At 41.4% G+C, this 26567-nt stretch overlaps 2 protein-coding genes across 3 annotated transcripts in view; one reads left to right on the forward strand and one right to left on the reverse strand.

Annotated features, from left to right (window-relative positions):
• Window positions 1-8726, forward strand: part of LOC131443130 (beta/gamma crystallin domain-containing protein 1-like) — a 25918-nt gene extending 17192 nt beyond the window's left edge. For both annotated transcript variants that reach the window (XM_058612506.1, XM_058612505.1), the window contains 9 exons: window positions 1657-1783; window positions 2335-2364; window positions 2454-2566; window positions 3471-3603; window positions 4252-4391; window positions 5643-5766; window positions 5992-6150; window positions 6983-7142; window positions 7867-8726. In XM_058612506.1, coding sequence (XP_058468489.1) covers window positions 1657-1783; window positions 2335-2364; window positions 2454-2566; window positions 3471-3603; window positions 4252-4391; window positions 5643-5766; window positions 5992-6150; window positions 6983-7142; window positions 7867-7955 — 1075 coding nt within the window. In that variant the 3' untranslated portion in view covers window positions 7956-8726. The remainder of the gene's footprint in view (window positions 1-1656; window positions 1784-2334; window positions 2365-2453; window positions 2567-3470; window positions 3604-4251; window positions 4392-5642; window positions 5767-5991; window positions 6151-6982; window positions 7143-7866) is intronic.
• LOC131443131 (reticulon-4-interacting protein 1 homolog, mitochondrial-like) lies at window positions 8644-16017 on the reverse strand. Its single transcript, XM_058612507.1, has 9 exons — window positions 15376-16017; window positions 15144-15295; window positions 14005-14073; window positions 13610-13734; window positions 13248-13296; window positions 13023-13159; window positions 12295-12478; window positions 10418-10513; window positions 8644-9229 (listed from the first exon to the last, which is right to left on the reverse strand). The coding sequence occupies exons 1-9, from the start codon at window positions 15653-15655 to the stop codon at window positions 9080-9082; spliced, it is 1242 nt and encodes a 413-aa protein (XP_058468490.1). The 5' UTR covers window positions 15656-16017; the 3' UTR covers window positions 8644-9079.
• Window positions 16018-26567: the final 10550 nt, after the last annotated feature.

The raw sequence follows: 26567 nt of genomic DNA on the forward strand, positions 1-26567 counted from the left end.
ACATTCTTCTCTGTTACAGCAACAGAAGAAGAATAGATGGAAAAATAATTAGACGCTAAAAGGGTTTCAAGGCATGCAAGGGAAAATGTAATGCAAGATAAAATTACAAAATAAAAATGCACAACCATGCAAGCCATATATAAAATAAAGTCATTAGGGCTGTCAATCAAAAAAAAACGCCAACTAATTAATCTCACATTTTGAAGGTTTGCTTTTCATCGAATGACTTAATTAACAAATAATCCGACAGTGTGCATTTCAGACGGCGCTGTTTGATTGTATCTTTCTTCTTAAACACAGAACTACACATGTGATCAAATTAAAGGCTTAACATGGATGACTGCCATCCCGTATGCAACAAGAACACGTGTCAGCGTCACAACAAAAGAGCGCGAGAACGGAAGCACAGTCAGCCACGCAGGGGATAGGTGTCCAAATGGAAGTCACGGACACTATCAGTGCCTCAGAGTGCTCAGTTTGCCACTGACTTTTTGCGCAACTGTTTTTTTGACAGTCAAGGCAAACGATCGCAAATTCCAAAACTTGTTTTTTTCGGCGCTCAGCTTCTTAAAATGAAAACCTTCTGCCCGACAATCCCTCACCTCTCTCCATCTTCAGCTGCTATCTTAGTCTCTCCTACAGTATCTGAGTGACTGCAGGCAAGTGGTTACGGCTTTCATGTCGGAGGTCAGCGCATACCAGAAGTAAACAAACTTTTATTTTATTAATCACGTTAACTTTAACAGCCCTAATAGTCATATAATGACAGTTAGGGTGTCTGTTCCTTAAGACAAAACAGAGGCAGAATAATGACATGAGCGACAAAATGACCACTTACCACACACTGTGGCTTTAACATTCGGTGGTGATCTCTGTCACCCACCTACATGTGACCTAGAGTATAAAACATTCCAGGGAAACTGAACATCTTGAACCAAAAAAAACAAAAGTTACGTTTTCTCATCTGCGTCGTTATATATAGTGCCGGAAAAAGTGAAAGAGTCTGTCTTCCCTCTCATATTGTAATCCCGTTTCAGCTGGAGTAAACAAAACCAGAAGCAAATCACATTAATGAAATGCAGAACATGAAAAGTTGATGTGCCATTACCCGAGGGAGGGACTAACAAGTCGGTGAATCATGTGGACTGGAACGTATTGTCTCTGCTTGGGAGGCAGGATTCTTTCAACATTTACGGCTTATTCTGGCGGTGCCGCGAGCCTGTCATTACACGGAGCCTCACCCATGTTGTGCCGCCACCCCCTCTGAGCGCCCACTTGGCCCTTCCGTGTTGTTCTTGCGTTGCTTTAACGGAGAGACAATTGTTTCGTGGTCTCACGGGTTACGACACACACACACACACACACAGGCCCACAAACGCGTCCACTGTCTGTTTGTTTCTATGAGGAGGAGCAGAAACAACGGACAGCCCACGCCCACACGGCAACCCAACACATGCCACATTAGCTGCAGGAGTACAAACAACGCGTCGACTGTTGAGATACCATCACATAGGAGGAAACTGTCAACTCGGGACTCTGACCAAAAACGTTTGACATGCAGGAAATGAATAATACTTTAACAAAGGTCTTTTGTTCGCCTGCTAATTAGAATAAATAAAGGGTAATTATTCTCCCTCCCTCTGTTTTCCTTCGCAGCTGGGTTGTGTTTGAAGAACCAGGCTTTTGTGGTGAGTCTTACATCCTGGAGAAGGGCCTGTATGGAAGCCCAGAGGACTGGGGCGCGCTGCAGCCCAGAGTTGCCTCGGCGATGCCTGTTATGCTGGTAAAAAATAATGACTCAGAAAGCTTGTGATTAAAGATGAACTCTAACTGTGTGTCGTGCTGTACAAGACGCAGTGGTCAGCGTTTCCATTTTTGTCATATTTCGTCTGCCATGATTGCTTCCTGAAGAATTCAGTGACATTGAAGGACCGGGAGAGTCCTCACTTCCCTAGATACACAACCACAGTTTTGCCTGGTTTTGTCTTGTTTTGTCTTTGCATGTGACCAGTCACAACATTCATACTTTCTGTGACCAAACCAAAAGCTATTTGGACGGATGGGAACCTCTCGTCCAGTAGATTATCATTAAGACCGTAAAGGCCGCACGGGAAAACACGAGTAGATGAATCCACAGAGGGGAAAATATTTGTCACAAGACTGGAAGTGAAAACATGTTAGATAATAATGGTGAGTCATCGTGAAGCTACGCTGCTTTTTGGACAACATGACAAGACTGTCAAGGTTTTTTGCCTCTAAAGCTAAGATGAGTGTGGAGTTAACACAAAAAAAAGGTCTTTTAAACTAAAAAATACTCATGTTGTTTGTTTTCAGGATGATTTTGAGAGCACGGCCAAATTTAAGGTAGGATGTCATCTTATCTGATGAATATTTATCTGATGTGTGTGTGGCTCAAAGTGGATGACTCACGCGTATTATCGTGTTCACTTCAGGTGCAGCTTTTCTCCGATTCAAGCCTTGAAGGCCCCGTCATCTCCCTGGAGGACAGCGTGGCCTCCCTGCCAGATGAATTCTCTGTGGCTTCATGTAAGGTTGTGGCTGGCAGGTGAGCTGAAGATGAGTCACTGTGCAAAAAAAAAAGCCTGATTTTAAATCGAGTCGAATAGCAAATGCATATTATGCGTGGGCCTCGGGGTCTGTTTACATGCCCTTATACCTGCTCCAGTTATTAGAACAAATATCCAAGAAAGACATTCTGTGTGACACTTTTCAAAGGCGGCTGATGATCGAGGAAGAAAAAAAAAAGAATATAATGAGATGTCCGGGGGGGGGGGGGGGGACTGATGAATAATTAAACTGGAACTCCGACAAAGTCTAAATCCTGTTGCGTTCACACTGCTGAGGCTTATTGGACGTTTTAAGATGTGAAAAGTTCATAAAATGGGTTTTCACTGCGTTAATTACATTCCCAATTAAGATACAGATGCTGTAGCTCAGTAAGAATTGCTTTACATTGTTAATATGGACTTTTAAAGAACTATTGAACGTCCACGTCCAAGGAATACGTCCGATACCGATTTGCTAACAGTTACCTGCTAGCGTAACTGTTAGCAAAGATGGCGGACACTCTAGGGGGACCTCATTCCCAGCATGTAAACAGTGTCCGCCATCTTTGCTAACAATTACGCTAACAGGACCAAGTGTCACTGGTGGGCATGCAACAAAAAAAAAGAATGAAGATAATTCTCGACTCAGGGGAAGCCCAATTTTTCAAAAATACTACCTATATTCTAGAAATACAACGCTAAATGCAACTCGGTGAAGTATTCCTTTAAGAATGAATACTATATGATAACTAACTGTGCGCTTGCAACAACTCTAACTGAACGTATACATCAACAGTGACATGTTACAGTATTTTAGCCGTGTAATGATACAGAGTTTTCAGTGACCGTCGTCTCATTTTGTGCTTTCCCTGTCGCGTGTGTGTTTATGTACATGACTTTCAGCTGGCTGGCATTTGAGGGCGAGGACTTCACTGGCAGGATGTACGTGCTAGAAGAAGGGAGCTACCCAGACCTGAGAGCAATGGGCTGCGATAATGGTGGCTCATCCATCATGTCACTACAGCCTGTTGGCTTTGTAAGTTTCTCTTTTTATTATTCTTTTTCCACTCAAAAATCCACTCACGTATTGAAAATTGAAAACGGGACTGCTTAAAGGTACGTTTCTAAGGTCTGTCAGCCCATTGTTTTGATGTTATGATGAAAACTCCATTGAGATATCTGGAGAACAAAAGTCCGGGTTATTTTTGCAGCCACAAACACAACTCCAAATAAATGCTAATGCGCGTTGTCGCCTGCTGTGTCTCGAGTGTTATTATTTGTGTTTACCACTTGTTTCCAATTGACACAAAGAAGTCAAACCACAATCACGTAGGTTTTGCTGATTGTATGGAATAATAAATAAATACGTTGCCTGTTCATGTTTTTGAGTAAGTTAGTTCTGGTCAAAGTGATTTAACACATGAAGATGCAGCATATCACATCTTAGTTTCTTTTTTAATATTTAATTACATTACATAAAAACTACCTTTTCATGTTGAATGAGTCACTACATGAGCGGGGACCTAGAAAACAAGCAGTTTGTTGTAGGTGGAAAAGGGCAAAATTGATGAAGGTGTGCGAGTGTTGTCCTTTTTTCCAGAGGTCTATACTCGCCCACCACTTCCTCTAATGTGCCGCCTTGTCTCTCCCTTTCTCTCGTCTTTTTCATTCTCTCACTTGACAGGAGTTCTCGTTGCCTTCCATCACGCTTTTTGAGCGCTGCAGTCTGCGGGGGAAGAGGGTGGTTCTGACAGACGGCTCAGTCAACCTTCAGCTGGCTGGAGGCTGCAGCAGAGTCCAGTCGGTGGTCGTGGAGGGAGGCATGTGAGTACATGGCAATTTGCTCTGCGGGGACATGAATCAGTGACCTGAGCGTTCCCAGGTCTCTCCCCCCGTCAGTGTGAGTTGACAGGCTCATGCATAATGCTCCCCTCTTTCTGGGTTTCTGTTCTGGGTTTCTGAAAACCACAGTGATGTGAAAGGATCACATGAAACAGAATAATGTCCCGCAGAGAGACCACTTCTCAGCAGCTTCACGTTGACGATGTCTTTTTAACTCCTTGTGCCGATTTGACGTGGTGGAAGAAACCACACCCGTGTGCGCTTGCCACTGTTGTAATAATAAGAAAGAGATGGTTGTGACAGATTGTGATCTCAATCTAATCTCAGCAGACAAAGAAAATGATGAGAGATTCAGAAATAATAAAAACAAGTCGATTTGAAGATGTGCGTTTGAGCAAGAAGCTTCTGTTGAGTTGAGACAAATCAACACAAGCCTGCGTTACATATTTCTCGGGGTTCACATTCATTGGACGCAGACAGCAGAGTCGGCATTGCGGATTATCATCTACCATGTGACAAAGCTGACAGATGGGGCGATGATGGAAACCTGCTGCTGATGTGCGAGATTCAGGCTGTGGGTGCGAGTCCCACAGTGAGCCAGAGTCGTCTCTGGAGTGGCACATTCCAACCCCCGAGAGACGGGCGGTCGGCCAGAGAACAGAGCTACGGAGCTAAAAACATTTAGTGTCACAGTGAATTTGGCCATTTGCGAGGCTCAGCACATTTTAAAAGAGCCCTTGGCAAGGTGCCACTGTAGAAGCGGGGACATAAAAATGCACTGCTGGCTTCAAAGTATGGTTTGGACAGGTCAAATTTGGACTTTTGGGAATGTTCCAAATCACAGAACGGCCTGATATATTAACCGGATGTTGTTGCTTCGAATCATGGAAGTAATTTTCTGTGATTTCAGTGTATTTTAAAATCAACCTCTATTTAATCAGGATGCTCTCCACAGGCTATAATAATACAATTACCAAAATAGCAGCATAATGACAGAGGAATCAACCGTTACATAAAGGAAGGGAAGGGTAAAAAAAATACAGACAGGCATTTTTTTTTTCTTCTTTCAGATGTCGTGCTTTGCTTTCAAATGTATGCACTCACTGACTGTCAAAATATAACAAGCCAAAAAGAATAATCTACTCTCAGATGTTTTTTTTTTGTTTGTTTTTTGCATCTGTTGAATATTATGTGGAGGTTCACTGTGTTTTTGTCTTTCCCTTTGACTGTCAGGTGGGTGTTGTACGAGGGAATCAACTATCTCGGCGCTCAGATTCTGTTGAAACCTGGCGAGATTGTCGACTGGCGCAAGTTCAGCGGCTGGAATAAGATTGGGTCCCTCCGCCCTCTGACACAGGTGAAATCCAGACGCTCCACTAATGGCACAAAGCAGGAACACACATTCCATTTACTTAGCTGTTCTTTGAATTGACATTTTGGATTAAAAAATAAAAAGCAGTTATTACATGACATTGTTGACCTTTGCAGCATTCTCCAAACGTAATTGCATGTCTGTTTCACAAACAGCGTTTCTTTGTTGTTTTTCACATATTTGCTGTTGTGTTTTTTTTTGCCCGAGTAGAAACAAGTGCACTTCCGTGTGAGGAACAGACAGTCGGGGCTCATGATGTCAGTAACCGGGGACATGGATGATGTCAAATTGATGCGGATACAAGAAATGGAGGAGACAAATGGATTTGAGCAGATCTGGTTTTACCACAATGGCTATCTCCACTGCAAGGTACTGAATATGTAAATTTGTGTCCGGCCTGAAAAGAACATACATACTGGATTTTTGGGTGTGTTAAGTTTTTCTGTTTTGAGAGAAACAATAGCAACAGTGACACAAACGTGATCTGAGGATGTCTTTGTCATGAGCTCACACTACTTGTTACAGGAGGTAAAGGTAGCCTGTCCAACTTGACAGTAGCCATGCTGTTGTCCACTGATGCAGACATGAATGGTTCACACCTCCAAATCCTGCTTCTTTCTGTTGTTCATGTTATTATTCAACCTCTGTTTGGTCCTCGTGAACACAAACGTGCGTATACTCCGGCAGAACAAAAGGGAGGAGGGACAAGAAGCTTTGTCTCTGACTGGTACAAAGTCGCCGTTGCCTTCATCTTTCTTGACATGAAAGAAAAAAAAGACTTCCCGTGCGCAGCGTGGGAATGTTGCCGAGCGAAATGAGATCAAAAGTCGTGCAGAGCTGAACTGAAAAATACAGAGCGGTGGCGAGCATTATGTGGACATATTTCACCGTGCTATGAATATAACGGACACTTGTTAATATTTCAAAATGTAAGCTTATATAGCGTTTACTTATCATCGCTCATAAGGCTTAACTCTAACCCATCGGGCAGATGTGTGTTAAGTAATGTCCACCACTGCTGAATCCTGCTGGCCCATCTGATGAAGGAATGAAAGCCAATTGTAGCCTTTCCCGTTGAAGACAGAAGTGGGCGTTGGTTTTTTTTGTGTGTTGAAAGGGGGGCTTCAGACAAAACCCAAATCTCTGTGTTCATCTAAATGTCACCACTGAAAATAATCGGCCGCTGTTCTTCTGTTTCTAGCTGCTGGAGGAGTGCTGTTTGTATCCTAGTAGCAGTGTAACCATGGCAGGAAGCCGTCTAGGTCTCACCCCACAGCCAGACCAGCATATTCACCTCTGGAGTATCACCCCTGAGGGCTTTATCCGCTACACCCCCACTGATCTGGTTCTGGAAGTCAAAGGTGAGAATCGGTGTCTGGCATTAGGTATCGTACTCCCTATATAGGTTCTACTTGCTGCTACTGTAGGTGGGATGAGGCTGCCCGATGCATATATATTGAAAAGGGAAGCTGAAGAATGGAAGTAGCAGTAAAACACCAGCGGAGCGACTCCTGAGCTGTAGAAAGTACTCCCATTTGAGTAGAAGTCATAAAATTAGCTCTTTTACTTGATTTATAACATAACTCTGAGGTGACAATGGTCGTTTCAGTGTTTCTTCAATAGAAAATTTGTAAATGATGTTCCCCTTTGGAGGAAAATAGATGATAAAGCTTCACAAATTGGTACTGAACGCCTGTTATCATCCAGTAAGTGCTTGGTTGCAACTGAATTTGCAGTTACAAACACTGTTGGTCAAATTGTGGATCTGAAGGCTTTAAAACGGGAGACTATGTCCACTTTATACACTATACAGCCTATCATCAAATATCAGAAGGGTGTACACATTGATGTCCAACTTGGCTGTAAGAAGAGTCACTCTTGTGGTTATTCACTGTCAATTAGTGACACCTAGTGGACAAAATAAGGTTCTGGTGCAAATCATTATTCTCTACATTCAAGTGTACTGAAATACTGTACAAATAAGCATAGAGAAAACCCTAAACCAACTATAAAAATGTAAATTAACTACCCGTAAAACAACAATTTGAAAGAATACATGAATGACAACTCTTCCTTCTCTTTCAGGGGGCCACCACTTTGACAAAAGCCTAGTCATTCTGAACTCATTCGATCCAAACAAACCCCAACAGAGGTGGGACGTGGAGGTTCTCTGAAACCCTCCGAGCTGCTGAACAGGATCATGACGTTATCAGGAGGCACGGCTCCACTAAAGGCTCCGCTCTACACTAAATTATGCTTGAGGTACGCCGCCACAGATAATAAACCTTCGCTGAAAAACAAGAACTGAATAATTTCCATTGAGGAGGCGCACAAGGGAGTGATGTACGAATGTACGGCAATCAACTGAAAAAATGCAACATTCATAACTCATATTTTACACTTCTAGTAATATATCCAAAGGTTTGTGTTTTGATTATTCTTTGAATAAATCTCTCCGCCTGATGTTAATTTACTTAAAACAGTGTTACCACTTTTTTTCCTCACGTATTTTTATGCAATGTCATGTTATATATCATGTTAGTCCAGCTGCTCTTAAACAGGAGGAAACAGTAAGAGAAGTGTTTCTCCCGAAATGTCTTTCACCACCAATTTAATCATCACTACAACGCAAATGTATTTTGTAAACAAAATAAAAAGTATTTTTGTCTATTAATGTCCTGTACATTGTACAGTAGATGAGATGCTGCACTTGTTGAAACTAAATTAAATGTTTCAGATTTAAAAGATTGATTGTTTGTTGTTACCCAAAGGTCACGTGACAATAAAATGTATTACCGAGGTGATGACGGGGGAAAATATATAATGTGTATAATTGTCAAAACATGGAGAATGTGCAAATGCTAAAAAATAATGCAAATTTTTTATTTGTCTTATACTGCTCGACCCAGCACTGGACTGGACATAAACAATATTGACAAACATTATTTATCTTTGTATATCATCTTTGTTGAAACATAACTTAGAAATTAGAATACAGCACCCAGAAAGACAGAGAGAGAGAGATCTAGCTGTAATTAAAAGCAACATATTGACCTAATTATGACAGCTTCACATGAACACAGCATAACTCAAGCCTCCTTATGAAAACATCAACACAAAACAAAACAAGAGGGTGTGAGGCATAACAAAAACAACCGCCTCTGACAAGCCGTCTTTGCATGTTCATTTCACACTTTGTCGTTTGCCTCACAACGGCATCACCTCTGATTTGCCAGATGCAGCCATGATACCGTCGTCTCGAGGTGGAGAGAAGGGCTCAGAGAGGGATTTATTCTCTTTAGTATTGCTTAGATGTTCCTTCTTCCAGTCTGTCGTCCTTTTCAACCACCTGGACGACCGTCTTCCCTCTGGCGTGGCCGTGCTCCAACTTCTGAAAAGCTTGGGGCACCTGAGTGAAAGGAAACTGGGCCTCCACCACTGGCAGGATCTGTGATGACACAGTAACAAAAGCAAAACAAAAACAAATGCAAAGCATCTGTAGGAGAAAGCCTTTGCAGTTGGGAGACAATTACGAGCATTAAGTGCATCAGTGAGGATGTGGCTCAGACAGTTTTCTAAGACAAATACAACAATTAATTTCTCCAAACATGCAAAAATAATATAATATTCTATTCCACTTCTGGCATATAGACGAGATTAAGTTTTACTCCCATTAGGATTGTCAAAAAACGGTGTTATTTAGCAGGACGACATAATTATTTGTGTCTAAAACTTGATCAGCAATGACAATATGCTGCCAAGTCATCAGAGGCACAGAAAACAAACATGTTTAATTACATTCATTTTTCGGACATTGTGTTCTTCTTGTTATTGTTGTTAGTGTTTGTTTTGTTCTTTGTTCTTATCTCAAAATATGCCTGTTAATTGTGTGTAACCACCCCTTTGTACGTATGCAAGTTTAGGAAATTCAAGTATAATGACCCCCGCCATATTACAAATACATTTTAACAAATAATTATCCACATACCTACTTTTATAGCCAGAAATGTCAAAAGGCGGTTCAGAATGTGATGAGACTGAACAATCCTGTGCTAGTCTGGCTTGTTATTGTGGTCAGCATCTCTCGCCATTAACAATGAATCGGGAGTGCAGTGGCGTCACCCTGGAATCTAGCCACACTTACTGACTGAGAATAGGACACAGGGTGTGAGCGTGTGCATGGAGCATGGGGGGGGGGGTTAGTATGTGTCCACAGCTTCCCGCCACTGGTCTGAGTGTCCCGCTTGGTATAAGCCCCAGGACAAAAGGACAGAGGTTTGCATTTGCTTTTTTGCGAATGGCAGCTCAGCACTGTTTATAAATCCATTCACCATCTCCTGGCGCCTGGCTTGATTGCCCAGCAGTCAGCTGTGCACATGATCGACCAACCAACCGGCACAGTGGAAACTCCTTAACAAAACCACAGGCAGAGCCTTGCATGCATACAGGCATGTGTGCTTTCCATGGTATGTTCATACTCAGCGCCGTGTGATCTCGATCCCTGCATCAATTTCAAGCCCCGGGGCTGTGACTGATGTGCAAATGAGAGGATTTACATCTCCTCACCTCCTCTGTTCAGCGGGGAACTGAATGACAAGTGTCTTATATACTGTGAGAAATTGAGGCAGTACTGTACCTTTCCTGCATCCACCAGCTTTGCGACCTGATCGAGGGAGGGGCCGTCTGGAGAGTAAAACCCCCATCGGTAGAAGACTCCGTTTGAAATGAACTCCTGAGGCGAGAACAGAGGAGGAGATCATTGACACTTCAGTACTCAAAGTAAAAGAACACACAGGAGTTGTTACTAAAACACACACACACACATCTGAAAATGTAAATTTTCTGTAAAGCCAACATTTCAATTTGAATGTTTATAGTATATTCACGTAGAAATGGGGAATTAAAGGCATCTATGATCACAGTGAGATATTAAATTCATGTGCAACACTTGTGCTGATATGGCTGTTACTAAACTAACCCACTGACCACTGCACTGATGAATATCAAGAGATTTTCTTTCAGTACATATATTATTCAGTTTGATAGTCATCTCACTAGAACAGAAAGATTCACCGTGGCCAACTGCCTGACAGGAAAAACAGATCAGTGGTGTTATCTCTCCCCACTAATATTTACACAAAGTGAAAATATAGTTACATTTTGTTTAGAGCTGAAACAATTTAGTTTAAACTTTTTAAATGTTAATATTTTCTTCATTTATTTTCTCTGGATAACAAAGAAATCATTTTGGTTTGTGGACAAAAGACATTTTGAGAGCATCATCATGAACACCGATCAACATTTTTTAAGGTTTTCTGACATTTTATGGACCAAATGATTATTGATTAATCGAGAAAATAAATAATAATAATCGTTAGTTGCAGCTCTAATTTGTTATTCAAATGTTTCATGCAAACAAATGTATTGCTTTAATGCAGCAAAGAATAGGAAGAAATAAAACCATGGACTAACAAGAAACAACACTACATGACATTTTTAATCATAATCATCATATATTATTATGCAGTTTTACTTTGTTATTTCTTAGGTTTCAGTAAATCTACACCTGCTTGAAAGAAAAGAAGAAAAAAAACTTGTGCTGCTGGTTGTTCATTGCTGCCAAGATGTTTAACACTAGAGGGCTCATTTGCACTGTGATCTCCAGGATGAAAACGTCACGCTGTCCATCCAGAACCCGGCACTCGGGGTGTGACTGCTGCCACTGAACGCTACCAAACTGACCAGCTGGCCTCTCCAGCTTGTGAACAAAGAGGCCCGAGGGTTGGCAAGAAACACACAAACGCTGGTATGCGTTGGCGAGGGCGATACTCGGGCCGCAATCTGTACAAACACCTGAATACTGCGTGTTCAGCAGCAAACACACACACACACACACAGTCTGGATGACACAACTCGCCCTACACACACTGCCCGCCTGCCAGCCATGCTGTCACCACTGCCCAGGACAACTTGACTCAGTTCCTGCAGCAACTCCACCCTGCCCTCGTCTATTTACCCACTACCTTCATTATTACACATGCACTCCACTAACAAGGCAGCTGCTCGAGAAACAGGACACACACATTAACATTAATCCACTTAATGCCAAAGGTCCCTCTTCTTCTGCGTTGTGTCGGGGTTTATTACACCCGTGCAGCGTATATTTCTACAGCTCAGGCATAAACCAAACGTGCACATCAAGGAAATATGAAGCTATGAAAGCCAAGTCAAGATACTACAAGGTTATTCCCTTTAATTTTCAAGTGAATTTCCGATTGGAACTTGCACACAACAAAAACATATACTGGGGCTTAAACGGGTGTTTACTGTTTCCACTCCGCTGAGGATCAAGTCGGACATTTCGGTTTGGGAGGACCTGTGGTCCACACCCAGGCTTATGAATAGTGTCAGGGTCAAAACATTTAATGAAGACAAACAGCAGGGTAGTGATGATGCTGTAAACAGGTACGTCAGAGTTGAGTGTCGAAACCAGTCTGTTTTGTTCGTGTTTACCTGTAAGGCCTTGGTGCACAGGGTGACTCCGGCGTTGACTGCCCCGTCCAGCAGGCCCATGGAATCAGTGTTGAGGAGTAAAGGTGTGACCAGCGTTGTGTACTTCGCCCCTGACCACGGCTTCAGGAGGCCCATCGCCCACTCCTCCGTATCTCCACCAATGTTGTCCAAAATCACGTCAAACCTGAGCATGTGAACGCAGGCGTTCGAAATTAGCTTTTTCATCTATCTCGCATGATAAATATAAGAGGAATATTAAATGATGCATGCACCTCACAACCTGTGAGTGTATTAGTAAGTATTCCACCGTCTCAGGTAAGAGCTCAGCTTTGAAGCGTTTGAAAGGAAAAGATCACTGTTTTGTCTTTGAGCTCAAGCCAGGGTTTTTCTTTAGGGATGGGGAAAGGGGTTGACTAGCATCTACTCAGGCCTTGAGCCCTGGTATCCATGGAAACTAGATGAGAGTCAGCAGGCAGTGCTGATAGGAAGATGGCTACCATAGTTGTTGTTTAAGGGGAAGAGGCACACAGTGTTTTACCATGGTAGCATGCTTTAGGACCTTTTTTGGACTACCATCACCAGCTTAGGGCTGGTAGAAAACATTCTGCTCTTCTGTTTTTGAAAAATAACACAATATCATCACTTCATACTTAATCTGTTAACACTGCACTGAACATGCTATAGTCTAGTTACTTATAAAAAACGCTTTCCGATGCAAAAACACATACTTCTCCATCGTTTCTAGTTGTTCAGCAAAGTCTCCTTCTGTATAGTCCACCACCTCATCAGCCCCCAGACCCCTCACAAGGCCCTCTGCATTGTGGGAGCAGGTAACAGTCACATGGGCCCCCCAGGCCTTCAATAACTGGCAATGCAAAGACAGAGTGAGCGGCAGTACATTCATGTGGCACTTGAATGCCAGTACAGCTAGACTTTGCTGGACTTTGCCTTACCTGAATAGAAAATGTCCCGACACCTCCTGATCCTCCAATGATCAAAATTCTGGCAGAGTTAGATTACACATCAGGTTAATTTTTAGTCTGTGTGAGTTAAAGACGTGTTTACGAGCCCATTTCATACAAATCGAAATTAAGCAGGTGGCAAATTTCACCACTGAAACAAACGCGGTTAAAATGTGTCTCGTAAAGGTCTGCATCACTTGACATTTCGGGAGTAAAAGAGCAGGAAAGAGAATTCAATCAAGCCTTGATGACAACATATTACATCGTCTGTGATACTTTCAGGGACTCAGACTTAACGCTTCATGCTGAGATGGCAGGGGATTCAATACAAATAGTATTGGGCTGATGCTTGCCTTTTATTTGAAGCGCTATCTCTGCAAAGACCACCTGCACAGACAAGTGCAGACAGAGCAGTGCTGGCTACATAGGGGATTGATGCTGCCTCTGTGTGACTCACGGATTCTGGCTTATGGGAAACCTGCAAAAAACAGCAACACGGACAAAGTCACACATTTGAAATCTGAAAAAGGGTCAACAGTGCTTTTAAAAGTGAGTCCAATCATCAGAGCTGCTGTAAAGGCAAAGTTAATGCTCATTAAAGGGTGTGCTTTTTCCAAACCTATACTCCAAACTTTATTCTTTATCATTTACCCAAGAGCTCTCAATGAAAGCTTTCCAATTATTTAATAAGATATAATATATACAGTATATACAACAATCTCACATTTCTACTGACTGGGTAGCTCACCTCAAACTCTGTTAGAGTCACATACTGTGCTAGACTTCCTTGTTTCCATGGTGGAACAGCAGCCCACACCTGGAACATAAATATGACAGTTAACATGCCGAACACGACTCCACTTAACCGCCTACTCGTGATCCCTGAATCTGGGTAATTGCCTGTTAGAATAATAGTCAGCTGTTCCCTCCTGTTCTTAGCATTAAATAATTTTCCAAGGATATTTTTAAACCAATGGTGAACATGATTACAAGAGCACCGAAATGTGGAAACGGGTTCGTTTCTTTAATCAAATTGACTTTAAGGTGAATTTGCATGATTGCGAGTGTGTTTACTGGAAAAAAATAATGTGAAAATGTTGGAGACAGTCAACACAACTAAATGTCTTATGATACCACAAGTCAGCAGAAATAACTTGATCTTTTCTCTAAGAGTACGTAAAACGTACATTTTAATGCAACAGCTGTAGCTTATAATATTGACTTTTTATATGACACCAACACAAACGTGTTAATACAACAGTATGCTTATGACTGAGATCATAGTTCGTCATGGAACATTATATTGAGCATTGACTAGATGAACCTCATTTGTTTATGACGCTGAAGCATTGACTAGATGAACCTCATTTGTTTATGACTCTGAACCAAAGTCATATAATGCCCATCACCATGAGGCAAACATTCAGCACACATAAAAACTTCAGGACAAAGCTGACATATTATCTCAAGTTGACCAATTTAATGCTGAAAATATGAGATGGCTAGAAAAATTTGGTGAAATTACATTATGTCCCTATAGGTGTCCTGAAGCTCTATGTTGGCTATTCTTCCTAAATGAGTATCTATGAAAATGTAGAATTTATTGACCGAGTTGTTTTTTATTTTACCAATGTACTGTACCCAATAAAGTGGCCAGACACATGTGTCCACAGACATTCACTCACTCATCTTCTACCGCTTTATCTTCCACATCTCAGCTGACATAGGGCAAACAGCGGGGTACACCCTGGACAGGTCCTCAGTCCATCACAGGGCCACATAGAGACTAACAACCATTCACTCTCACAACTAAGGTCAATTTAGAGTGGTGGACAGACATTGTCATATAAAAATGGACACTAATGGAAGGTAGATCACAGCTCTTACCTCATCCCCAGGAACAAACTGGGTGACCTCAGATCCACAGTCCACCACTACACCTGACATGTCACGGCCCAGAATCAAAGGAAACTCACTGTCACTGTTAATCACAGACGCTGGGTCCCTTCTTAATTTGAGCAATTTTGCTCCATAACCAGCTGCAAATGTCAAGAAAGTGAAGAGATATTATTTAAGTAAAACATTTAAAAGAAACTACTGTCAGAGGTCCAACACTTACCCCTCATGGCTATATCAAGAGGGTTCAGACTGGCTGCGAGGACTTCAATCATCACCTCACTGGGAGAGGTAACAGTAGGCAAAGTAGCTTCTTCTGTGTACCTCAAAACTCCATTGCTTCCATACTGGTCAACGACCCAGGCCGACATGCAGCTCTGCTGTCTTGAAGGTGAACTGCAGACATGTCTCCTGCAGCCAACACGACACCCTGTCCGGGCTAATGTTTGGGTCAAGCCTGCAACTTTAGCTGTGAACGAACACAGGAGCCTGGTCGACGCCATAGCATCTGACAGAAACCCCGTGTGAATGGACCTCCCGCTCTGCAGTGTTTCGCCTACAAGGTCAGCGTTTCATGCAACATCACAACTGTGGAAGACCACTTTGTCACAAAGTTAGGTGGCTGTCAAACTAGCTAGCTAGTCGGCTAACATTAGCGTGGCCAAAATGGTCAAACGAATGCGCATTAATACAAATAACAGGTAACATGAATACACGGAATTGCCTCTGCGTACATTAAGTGTGATATCGAGTGTTACGTTAGCATTAAAGAACTATATAAGTCCGCAGATAACACACATTTCTAGCTCAGAGGCTACAAAACAAGCTAAGTCTGTCGGACATGCTTTCTGACTGCACACAGCGACAGCCAATCAGCATTCAGCTTTGAAAAGTTCTGGCCAATAGAGAACGAGAATGGGCGTGTACGACCTTTGACCTGTGTAAAAACCAACTAAAGCTCAGAATGTTGTTTATATTGTTTGGTTTTATAATGAATTAATTTTCCTGATTTAAAAAAACCCAACAACCATACATTCTTAATTTAATCCACATACTAGCAAAGTGTCATATCCACACCAGGAAATACATGAATCAGAAACAAATGGATTGCAAGAATGATTTGCATTGTATGTGCTCTTAAATTGAAAAACCTGTAATTTCTCTACTGTCTGTACATTGTATTGAATATATATAGTTTTGTTAAAAACAAAATCATTCACATGCTTAAATTAAAACAAAGTACAAATATAAATATCAGCATAATTCAACTTCATTGTTGCCATAGCCACACTTTTGTGAAAATGATTTCTTATGTGTGGTAAGAGCTGTAGGTGTAAATATGTTTGGTTTACTATTGACAATTCAGAATTATTATTCTTTGTTGTATTTTATTTTACCTGTTGAAATGACCTACATTTATCTAATCTCTGTATTATTATTATTATTGGTATTTATGCATTTATGCAGACTAATGCATGTAACATCAGCTAATAACCAAAAACTATAATGGACAGAAAATATTCTCTTTTGGTGCTGGAGTAATACCGAGGAGGCAGTGTGTGTGGTTTGTGTTAGTATTTGCATGATGATTTACAGCTATAATATGACATTAGCTTCCCACTGCAGGGCTCATTTGGAGAATGTGGTTACAAACAAGAAGCCCCCCCCCCTGCCCCCCCTAGATGCAGAAACCACAACTTAGCATTGTGGTCTTTTGACTTGCTAAACTACTTTAAGCCATTTAACGTTCAAAATGGCAACTGGTCTTCAAGGAAACAGTTGCTCTGCTCCTGAGGCATTATACGACTGCCTTGAAGGAGCAACGTGGCTTTCTCATTAGTCCCCTCATATTAGAATCATGTAAATAAATCAAATCACTCAAAGACATAATGTGCAAATAGATTTTTGTTTTCCAGGGACCAAAGGGAGAGAAGTGAGAAAAGGCAGAGAATTCGGGCATGTGGCTGTGTGTGTGATCATGATTCAGCATGAAACCAAGCAACAGACAGCGCTGTCATAATGAACACTGTTCCCAAGGGGAAAAGGACGCACTGGGAATCGGGTGCTTTGATTAGACTGGGTCACACTGTGGGAGCAGCATCTGTCTTAAATGTATGTTTTCAGGAGAGTCGTTCTGACACAGCACATCGCTTTTCTAGGCCTCCCATTTCATCTTGGGACCTGTGACCCAAAAATCACATGGTTGCTCTAAAAAAGTAACAGCTTTGCTCTGATTTCATTTAGTCTTGCGGGAAAGGACCGTCCGGAATCTGATTGTATCATGTTCATACAAGCTTTGTTTATCATGTCAAAAACCAGATTGTCTAGATATGAGCAAAAAGAAAGAAAGAAAGAAAGAGTGCACCACAACCTCTCACTATAGTAGCTGCGTTCATGTACATTTAGAACGATTGGTTTCTCTCCCTGGTAACTTCCCCATTTTTGTTCTTGAATAGGCCACACACACACACACACACACACACACACACCTGCCACCTAATTAGGTAGACCTGTTGAACTGCTTGGTAATGCAAATATCTAATCAGCTAGTCATATGGCAGCAACTCAATCGTCTAGGTACACCGACATGGTCAGTAAGACCTGCTGAAGTTTTAACCGAGCATCAGGATGGTGAATGTGGCTCGGTTGTCTACTGGGCGATGGTGATCATGGGGCCAGAGAATGGCCGGAGAGAGGACCATCTCCGCATGCTCAACGTGCTACAGCAGGAAAAGACCAGGGTAGAGTTGTGCGACTGTACCTAATAAATTGGTCAGTGAATAAACTCTCATGTATGTGCACACACGTGGTCAGTCAACAGGAAACCCAGTGCACACTGATCCTCGTGTCACTGATGGCAGCAGGGAACCATGAACTGTGTTTACCCCTAGACTTTAAGGATGAACTATACATCACACACACACACTTCATCACATATATAATTTTGTGTGGTGTTGGAGAATTTTCTCACTCTGTTTCCTCTCGAGTCAGTTTGCTTAAGTTAAACAGGCAGAAACTGAAGTATATTTACTCAGATAATAGTTGCTCACCTGCAACAACTCCCAGAGTTTTGTTTGGATTAGTGTTATCATGTTAGTCTCTGCTGGGGAAAGGAATCAACATATCACGTCACGCAAAAACCTACTCTTAAATAGATTGCACATGTAATATTTGTATAATGGGCCAGAGCAATTATTTTGGATTTGGATGAGATGAGATAAAGAATTCAAAAATGTCCACGCTTTACAAATGCTGGTCACAGAATGCACCGTAAAAACCATCTGCTCTTGTCTTTCTGCACCGTCACTGCGTCGTTGACAAACTAATGTATCTTTGTAGTTCCACATTATACCTGATTAAATGTAATCCTCACAGCTCAGCTTTGCCAGAGAACATTGCATTAACTCAAAGACAACAACACTCTCGTCCAAGTCCACGGTGTCTGACACCTAATTGGGCAGCCGTCTGAAAATGAACCACAGTCATTATACAAATGTCAGTGCCTACTGGTGGAGTGTGGGAAGAGGAGGAGGAGGAAGAGGAGGGGGAGGAGTGGAGTGGAGTGGAGTTGAGGGGGCATGAATCGAGCTGACGGGCTGCTAATGAGAAATCATCAAGGAAAAGGACAGAGGAGGCTCTGTCCTTTAAAGAGGAAACATTTCTATCATAGTGACTGAGTGTATGATATAACGAGGCACACTGTGTTTGTAACTGTAAACCATTTCCACCTCTATCATTACAGCTTTTATACACCTGGTTTTTATAGTCAACAATCAGCCACCGTTCTCTCCCCCCCCCCCCCCCCCCAGCAGTGTTTATGTGTTTCTCTCCACGCGCATGATGTTCCTTTTTATACTAAAGTTCATTCATCATCACATGGGCATGTGGCATGCAGTTTGAAGGAGAAAGTGAGGTCCTTTCCCATCAGAGAAGGTTACTGCAAGAAAGAATAGTTCTCTTGAGCAAAAAATGTGTTCCTGCATGACAGTGATTACCCTGGTGTTGTCCCAAAAGATTTAGGGATTAGGCCAACTGGACACTGTAGGCGTGAGAGTACAGCTGGGATTGGCACCAGCAACCATCGCGACCCTCATGTGGAGGATAAAATGGTAGAAGATGGATGGATATTTAGTAGTAAATATTTATGGTAAACAAATGGTGAGATGTCTTCACCATTAGGAGCTTCAGATTTAAAATGAACTCAATTACTGGGCTTGTTCTTTCTTTAAATTCTTAAAATTCCATGCAAAGTTGTGGCTGTGATCTGTGAGGTTTAATAGTAAATAAACATAATTTGATAGACACGTTTCCAGCCGAGCTCGTCTTCGGACATTATTGTGGAACTGATTCCCTTTTGCTTCCTGTAGGAAGTGACTCACAGTTCACCCTGGATATCACGCAGATAGTGTTGCAGCACTCAGTGCGTGAGTGAGTAAACTAAAGAAAAGAGTGACGATCAGAGCTGTGACTATTGTAGCTTATTCTGAACTGGCAGTTTCATTTCCACAATATGTCAGAGACAACAGATCTGTCAGAGAATTGATGCCCCATTTTGCCACAGACGAATCAACAAATGCTTGACACCTTTTCACGCACATTGATTCTGAGATTTAATCAACAGGGTAACACTGGTGGGTGCCTCGTCTTTTCCTGAGTTCGCCTCTTTTTCTTTCTATTTTCCATTTCATTCGTGTCTGGTTTTCTGTCCTTGTTTTTCCGTTTTATTGAGTTTTTTTTTTTTTTTTCCCTTGTGTGGTCCTCGTCAAGATTCCCTTTTTAATTGTCCGCGCTGCCCTGATGTGTTTCACCTGTGTCTTATTAGTTTCATCTTTCTTTGATTATCCCTGCCTCCTGGTGTAATTAGTCTGTGTGCCTTCGTTAGTTTCGGATCACTTTGTTCACTTTCGTGCTGTTGTTTGCCCTATTTTTTTCCCAGTTCTTCTTTATGCCTTCCTCTCCTTGTCGTGTGTGTGTGTGTTTATGTTATGACTGAACATTTTCTTGTTTAATTCAAAAAAAGTCTTCAATGACTTGGATTTACCTGTACTCAGCTTTTAGTTTGATGTCAGATGTTTGTGACAGGCAAGTGGAGGTTAAACGAAAAAGGCTTTTAACTGTTGCCACATAGACCAGATGGTACAGAGACACACAGACTCTCTCTTTCTTTTCACTTCCCCCTCCTTCCCATACATCAGTGTGATCAACCGTTACCATATATACTGAATTTACTGTGGGCCACTGTTTGGGGCCCTTCTCATGTAGCCTCATGAGTGTGGAAGCTATTCCCAGCAAACAGGTGCCATCATGTGGCATCAGGTGTCCCTCCGACGTCAAGACAGAGACAAAAACACAAGAGAGGAGGACGGCTTTGTCCTAGATATGGAGTTAGTTCTATGAAAGCTGCTCTCAAAAGACGGTCAGAGTTTGGTGAACTGTCGACGCACGTTGCTGCTTTGAAAGTGGAATACAACGACTAATCGGGTTAGCTCTACTTCAGTTAAACACACCAAGCCGGGAAAATAAAAAGGGACGAGTCTTTGAATGGCTGCAGAACCCGCTGGTCAACAAAGAGGATTTAATTAAATATCCAACCAAACATAGGAAAAAAAAGTCTGACTCTAGAAAGACTTATTGGACGTCACACACTGCGGTCACTCATCCTGTGTTGACCATGTCCATTGTTACATATAAGCTAATGCTGTATATGTTCTTGTCTTGTCTTCTCTCTAAATATACACAATACTTTTCTTTATATTGTCTATATGTATAACATGTCCCCCATTGTGGGAAGAATAAAGGACTATCTTATCTTGGCACTTATGTAATAGAGTTTAAAACGTCTTTTTTTGGATTCTTTCTTTCTTTTTTACCTTACTCTTTTTCAAGAATGAAATAAAATTAATTCATTAATTCATTTAAAAAAGAGTTTGAGGACCCAATCCTGCATGCACTGAAAGACAGACCTACCAAAAGCTAAACTTATACCTTATTTCCACAATATAGGCAATATAAACAAAATAAAATTTTAAATGACGAACCATCTGTTTTCTACCGTTGTTGCCAAGTATTTTAACACGTTTCTTTTATCTCTAATGACACACCATGGTCATTTATTTTATGACTTCAGCTCCTTTGTGTACATAAAGAGACTTTGTCTATTTGCCTGCCTACATACGTCCATTTACATACTTTAGAAAGCAACTACATTGTTGAAAAATGTAAAAACGTTCTTCCACATTTGAAATATCTTCCTCGTGTGCTAGTGTCACTATTGTCACATTCACGTAAATGTGACTGCCATATTTGTACCGTAGTCCAAAATGGACAAAATAAACATTGGCTCCAGAGAAGCTTATTGTCGACTTACCTGTGTGGTTGAAAGGGGAGGTGGAGGCAAACAATTATTTGGCTGCATAAGGCGGTGTTTCTCAATCCCGGTCCTGGAATTTTTTTTAAAGAGGTTTCCACTCCGACACACCTGATTCAAATAAACAGGTCGTTAGCAGAGCTTCTGGAGAGCTTGATAACGAGCTGACCATTTGAATCAGGTGTGTTACAGCGGGGACATCCAGGATTGAGAAACACTGGCATAATGCAATGTCACCACTAGATGCCACTCAATTCTACGCACTTGGCCTGATCCCTGAAAGCCTCTTCACACCCAGACAGGTGTCTTCAATTACCTCAATTACTAGACCTGCTCAGGTTGAAAATGGGAGCGTGGCTATGGTGGGACCGTAGGGTCCGTGAGCTTATTAGAAAACACCTGTGGACACGTGCAGAGCTTTACAACACTCTTTCCGGCATTGTTGTCAAACATCTTTCCATTGCCCATTGCATGGTTTCCATAGCGACCGCAGCCACCCGGAGTCTGCAACGGAATACCCACTTATGGGATTCATTGATGAGCCACATGTGATTTGTGAATATAATAAGAGAAACTGAGCGGCTTATTAAATGTCTGTTTTTTCCATTTATGCTAATGGTTTAGCAGCAAAGAGGAGCCGCCCTCTGTGTCGATGCAGCAACAACACGGCCGAGACAGAAAAATAAGTACAGCGAACCATCTGGCAGGAAGGACCGTTCAGCTGATTTTTTCAGACTTTTGTCTACCTTTTTCCCGTTTCCTTCCTTTAGTTAAGGTCATAGTGTTGAGAAAATGTTCCTGTCTCTCAAAATATTGTATTTCAGGAATATGTTCCCTGTCCATGAAGAAAAACCAACTCTCTCAGTTGATTTAAAGTTATTAAAGCTACTATTATGTGGTTCATTTCACACATTCGAGTGATGTAAAACCGTGTCGTATATCCGTCCCCATCGTCTGTTGTTATATCAATAACAATTACAGTTGAAGAGCTCAGTGACGTAGGCCTGCTTGTTCAGAACAGTCGGGATATTGTGGTGAAGGAAGCGACGGGACACACCCTGCAGCTCAGACACAGGCCCGTCAGTGCTGCTCCATACACCATAAAATCCAGATAAGAGATCCAGGGGACTCATTTATGCATCAGCACAAGCTCTGAGTTTTGTGCCGTGATGACTTTCTATTGCTCTCTCTTCAGCTGTAAAATCCACAAATGGTCAGCATACGGGTAGTTGTTGTTGTTTGTGTTTTATTATGATTGTCTATGTTGTTGTGGTCCAACTGTGTCATGCGTTGATTGGATTCGGAAACGTATTTACAAATGATGGAAGCGGTTCTAAATGATTGAGCGACGTCAACATTGGCACATGAGGTCTTTCGTTTTTCCTGTATGCTTTTGATGGAGCACTTAAAAAAACCATAAAGATCAATATCCCTCTATTACCAACACTAATGACCATGTTTTAACAAAGTATAAATGCAATCTCAGACAACAATTATACGCAAACTCTTTAAGCTTACTGCTGCTATTTTACTGTACAAATTAAGGGTTAGTTGTCGTCAGCAGTCAGCAGTTCTTCACGACACCTTAGACCCTTAAAGTCGGGGGGGGACTTTCTCTCCGTGAATCAACCTCGTTATGAGTGAGTTTTGTACGCCAGGCAACGAGCTCCGGAGTGCGCAGGTGTGACACTGAGCTACCCATTTGAGCGAGGTGTTAACTGGATTATTCATGAGCCCAAAGCAAACTCCTACACAGGGTGGAAAAAAAAAATATATCTCCCGAACCAGCTGAGGGCCAGTTAGAGTGGACTTGGCGTGAGGGATATTTCATTTTAGTCACGTATGGGTAAATTATACACATGTCGCCGAAGAAGCTTCTTTATTGCCCCTAGGACGAGCGTACAGTATAGGTCGGTTGACTCTTAGTGCATCCCTGCAACTTGAGACAAGTCAGGAGGGCTCAGTCCGTCGTGACCGACACACATGACAACAGTATCCAGTGTCAGTTTTTACTACAGTAAACAAAAAGGTGCATTTTTTTTTTGTACTTGTGCGCGATGATGGACGTTAAACACACAGACAAACTTCTTCTTTTGTGATTCCACTACCCAACAAAGAAGCGTATGAAAGGCCCTCAGTTCAGTAGAAGGGTGACCACAAGGAGTTATGTAGAGCATTATCTGTGCGTGTGTTTGTGAGAGAGAGAGAGAGAGACATTGTCCCCGCAACACTGGCGGCCATCTGAATAATTTATAGGGCCAATCAATGATTAAAGGTCTGCTGGGTGTCACCCCTCACATCAGACGAGAGGTGACTGTATGTCATCCAGGTGTATGGGGACAGTATGGTGGATTAAGTAGAGGAGAAAGAAATGGAATAACATCCACTTATAACATGTTTCTCTGGGAGATCTGAGTTTATTTGACTTCTCCCGTAAGATTAGTTGTCGCTTGTACAGTCGTCTCCACTGCTAATAGACTGCATCTAATGGGATTTTCCAGATAAAAAAAAAAAAAGAATAAGAAAAAAGATCTGGTTCCCAGGAAGTGGTGCGTTGCCGACGTTACTGGAAGCAGGAACTCTTTTATTGGGAACAGTCAGAAGAGACTGGAGTGGAACTTCATCACTGGACAAATACGCCTCCTCTCTGACTGAGTGGTGGGGATTCATGTGAACGTTTTCAGCAATTAGTGGTTAAAAGGGGGGGGGGGGGAGCTAGATAAGTCTTGACGAAGAACGACTGAAGCGGCACGAGGCCGTTCTACATAAAAACAAATGACTCAGCCAAATACTGTGCTGAGATAATAGGGCGGAAAAACAGGATGATGGATGAAAAGTGGTTATTGAGCCACTTTTCTGTGAATCAATACATTTCCTTGTGCATTAAATCTTTAACTCACTCATGAGCATACCTGTTACCACATTCAAGTTCTTTTGACAAAGGAAAAAAAACAAAAATCTTCTTCTTTTTGACGGCATTCTACTGTGACATGCAGTCATTGTCATGTCCATGGAAGAAAGTATACTGTAAGTAACTTTCTGTTGGTTTTAAACAGCATTACTCACTGGCAGTAGATTATTATAATAATAATAATACAGATAAGTGTCATATTTGTCTTTAACCAAACCAACCAGTAATTCTAGTCTAACATTGAAATTATATTTGTTTAGTTATAGTTGGTTAGTTAAGTACGCAACTCCGTCTACAATTTCTTCTGCTCAAGTGGTGCGGCAGGTGTGTAACAGTGCTGCCAATTTGTACGAAAAAAGTAGTTATTTGGCTATGCGATGTTTACAGGGAAGTCTCTATGTATGCTGATGACACAACTGTATACTCTAAGACAACTCTCCTTTGAAAAGCTGCAAATTAAAAGAGCTGAAATGTGTTGTATTCATACCCCATGTTGCAGTGTGTGAATGTGTGAATGGGTGAAAACTGTAGTGTAAAGCAACTCATCAGGACTAGAAAAGCTCTATATAAATACAGACCATAATACCAACTTCTTCTTCTGATTTTATTTGGTAGTAAAGAAGATAGTTAGAGTAAGTGTTATAAAAGTAAAAGTTGCTATTTGTAATAAATAAAGTATACATGAGTTTTGTACTTTGTGCTCCATTACATCGTCGATATAATGTATTTGACAGATCATTAACATATTCATTTCAAGCACAAACACGATTATGAACACGGGACTGAATGACTTGACTCTTTATTCATGCACATTTGTTTAACTAGATTATTTTAATGAAGCATTTCCACTGAGGAGCGTTGACTTTAAGTTGATCACATCTCTCTCTCTGAAATGGTTGGTGCTCCACATTTTTCAGCTTGGGAGTGACACAGGAAAAGGGCTGCTTTTAGATTCTGTGCTCTCCCTGGAGTATCCTCAAGCACTGTCATGCTATTGCTGTGGAACAGCCAACAGCCTGATTATTATATATTTAATTATATATATATATGTATGTATGTATGTATATGTATGTATGTATATATATATATATATATATATATGTATGTATGTATGTATGTATATGTATGTATATATATATATATATATATATATATATGGGGCTCTTAATGATACAAATCATTTTCATGAATTAGTTCTAAATGTGGGATGCTCTCATTGCATAAATGGAGCCATTGGTAAATGGATGGATCAAGAAAAAAAAGGCTAGCTTAAGAAGATGAGTCATGACGGTGAGGCATTTCCGAGCTGCACGACTCTATCACAATGTACAATCACTCGTATGGAGAAATATCTGCTTAAATCCTTTATCAGCTTTGTTTTTTTTTGTATTGTTTTATTTATAGTTATTATTATTTTGCATCTGTGTGGTTTTTGTGAGCATGATGAAAAGGACTTAACATGATTCGTATGGTGTCAAGCAATACTATCAGTCAGTATACTGTCAGCATAAGAGTGGGTGGGGACAAGATCAAGATCAAGATCAGGATCAAGGGTCATTCTATTATGATGTCTCCCTTAGGAAGAATTTGGCTTGGTCAATATATAACAATAGAGGAAAACCGGAATAACAGCAGATAACGGCACAACGTTTTCTTACATTCTCATTTGTTTGTTTAAGATTTGAACTGATAAAGGGATAAAGGGAGTGTTTGTAGTGTTATATACTGCACCTTTTAATACCGCAATTACACAACAAGCTTGTGTTACTGGGGAAAAGTTTCACGTCCAAGCCCACGTGTGGTTATTACGATAATCTCTGGCCCTTTTATGGTTAAAATGAGCAGAAAAATAAATCCGGACGGATATTTTAAGGCCGAGGGGTTAAAGGGGTTAGAAATAAAGCAAACCGTGTCACGTCACAGTCCAAAGCCAAGCCTGTTCTAAATCAAATATTACTTTTAATTCCGTTGGAGTTCTTTAAAGTCAACACCAGTTGCGGGAAGCGATAAGAACATGTTACTGGCTGTCACTCCTTTTAGAATGACTTCCTACTCGTACTCTGCCTTTTTTAGACTTTTTCACATCACCATGTTACCAAAGAGCCTCATATTGTTTATCTCATCGGTCGGTCAGTCA

Source organism: Solea solea, chromosome 17 (genome assembly GCF_958295425.1).
Source record: "Solea solea chromosome 17, fSolSol10.1, whole genome shotgun sequence".
NCBI classification, from domain to species: Eukaryota; Metazoa; Chordata; class Actinopteri; order Pleuronectiformes; family Soleidae; genus Solea; species Solea solea.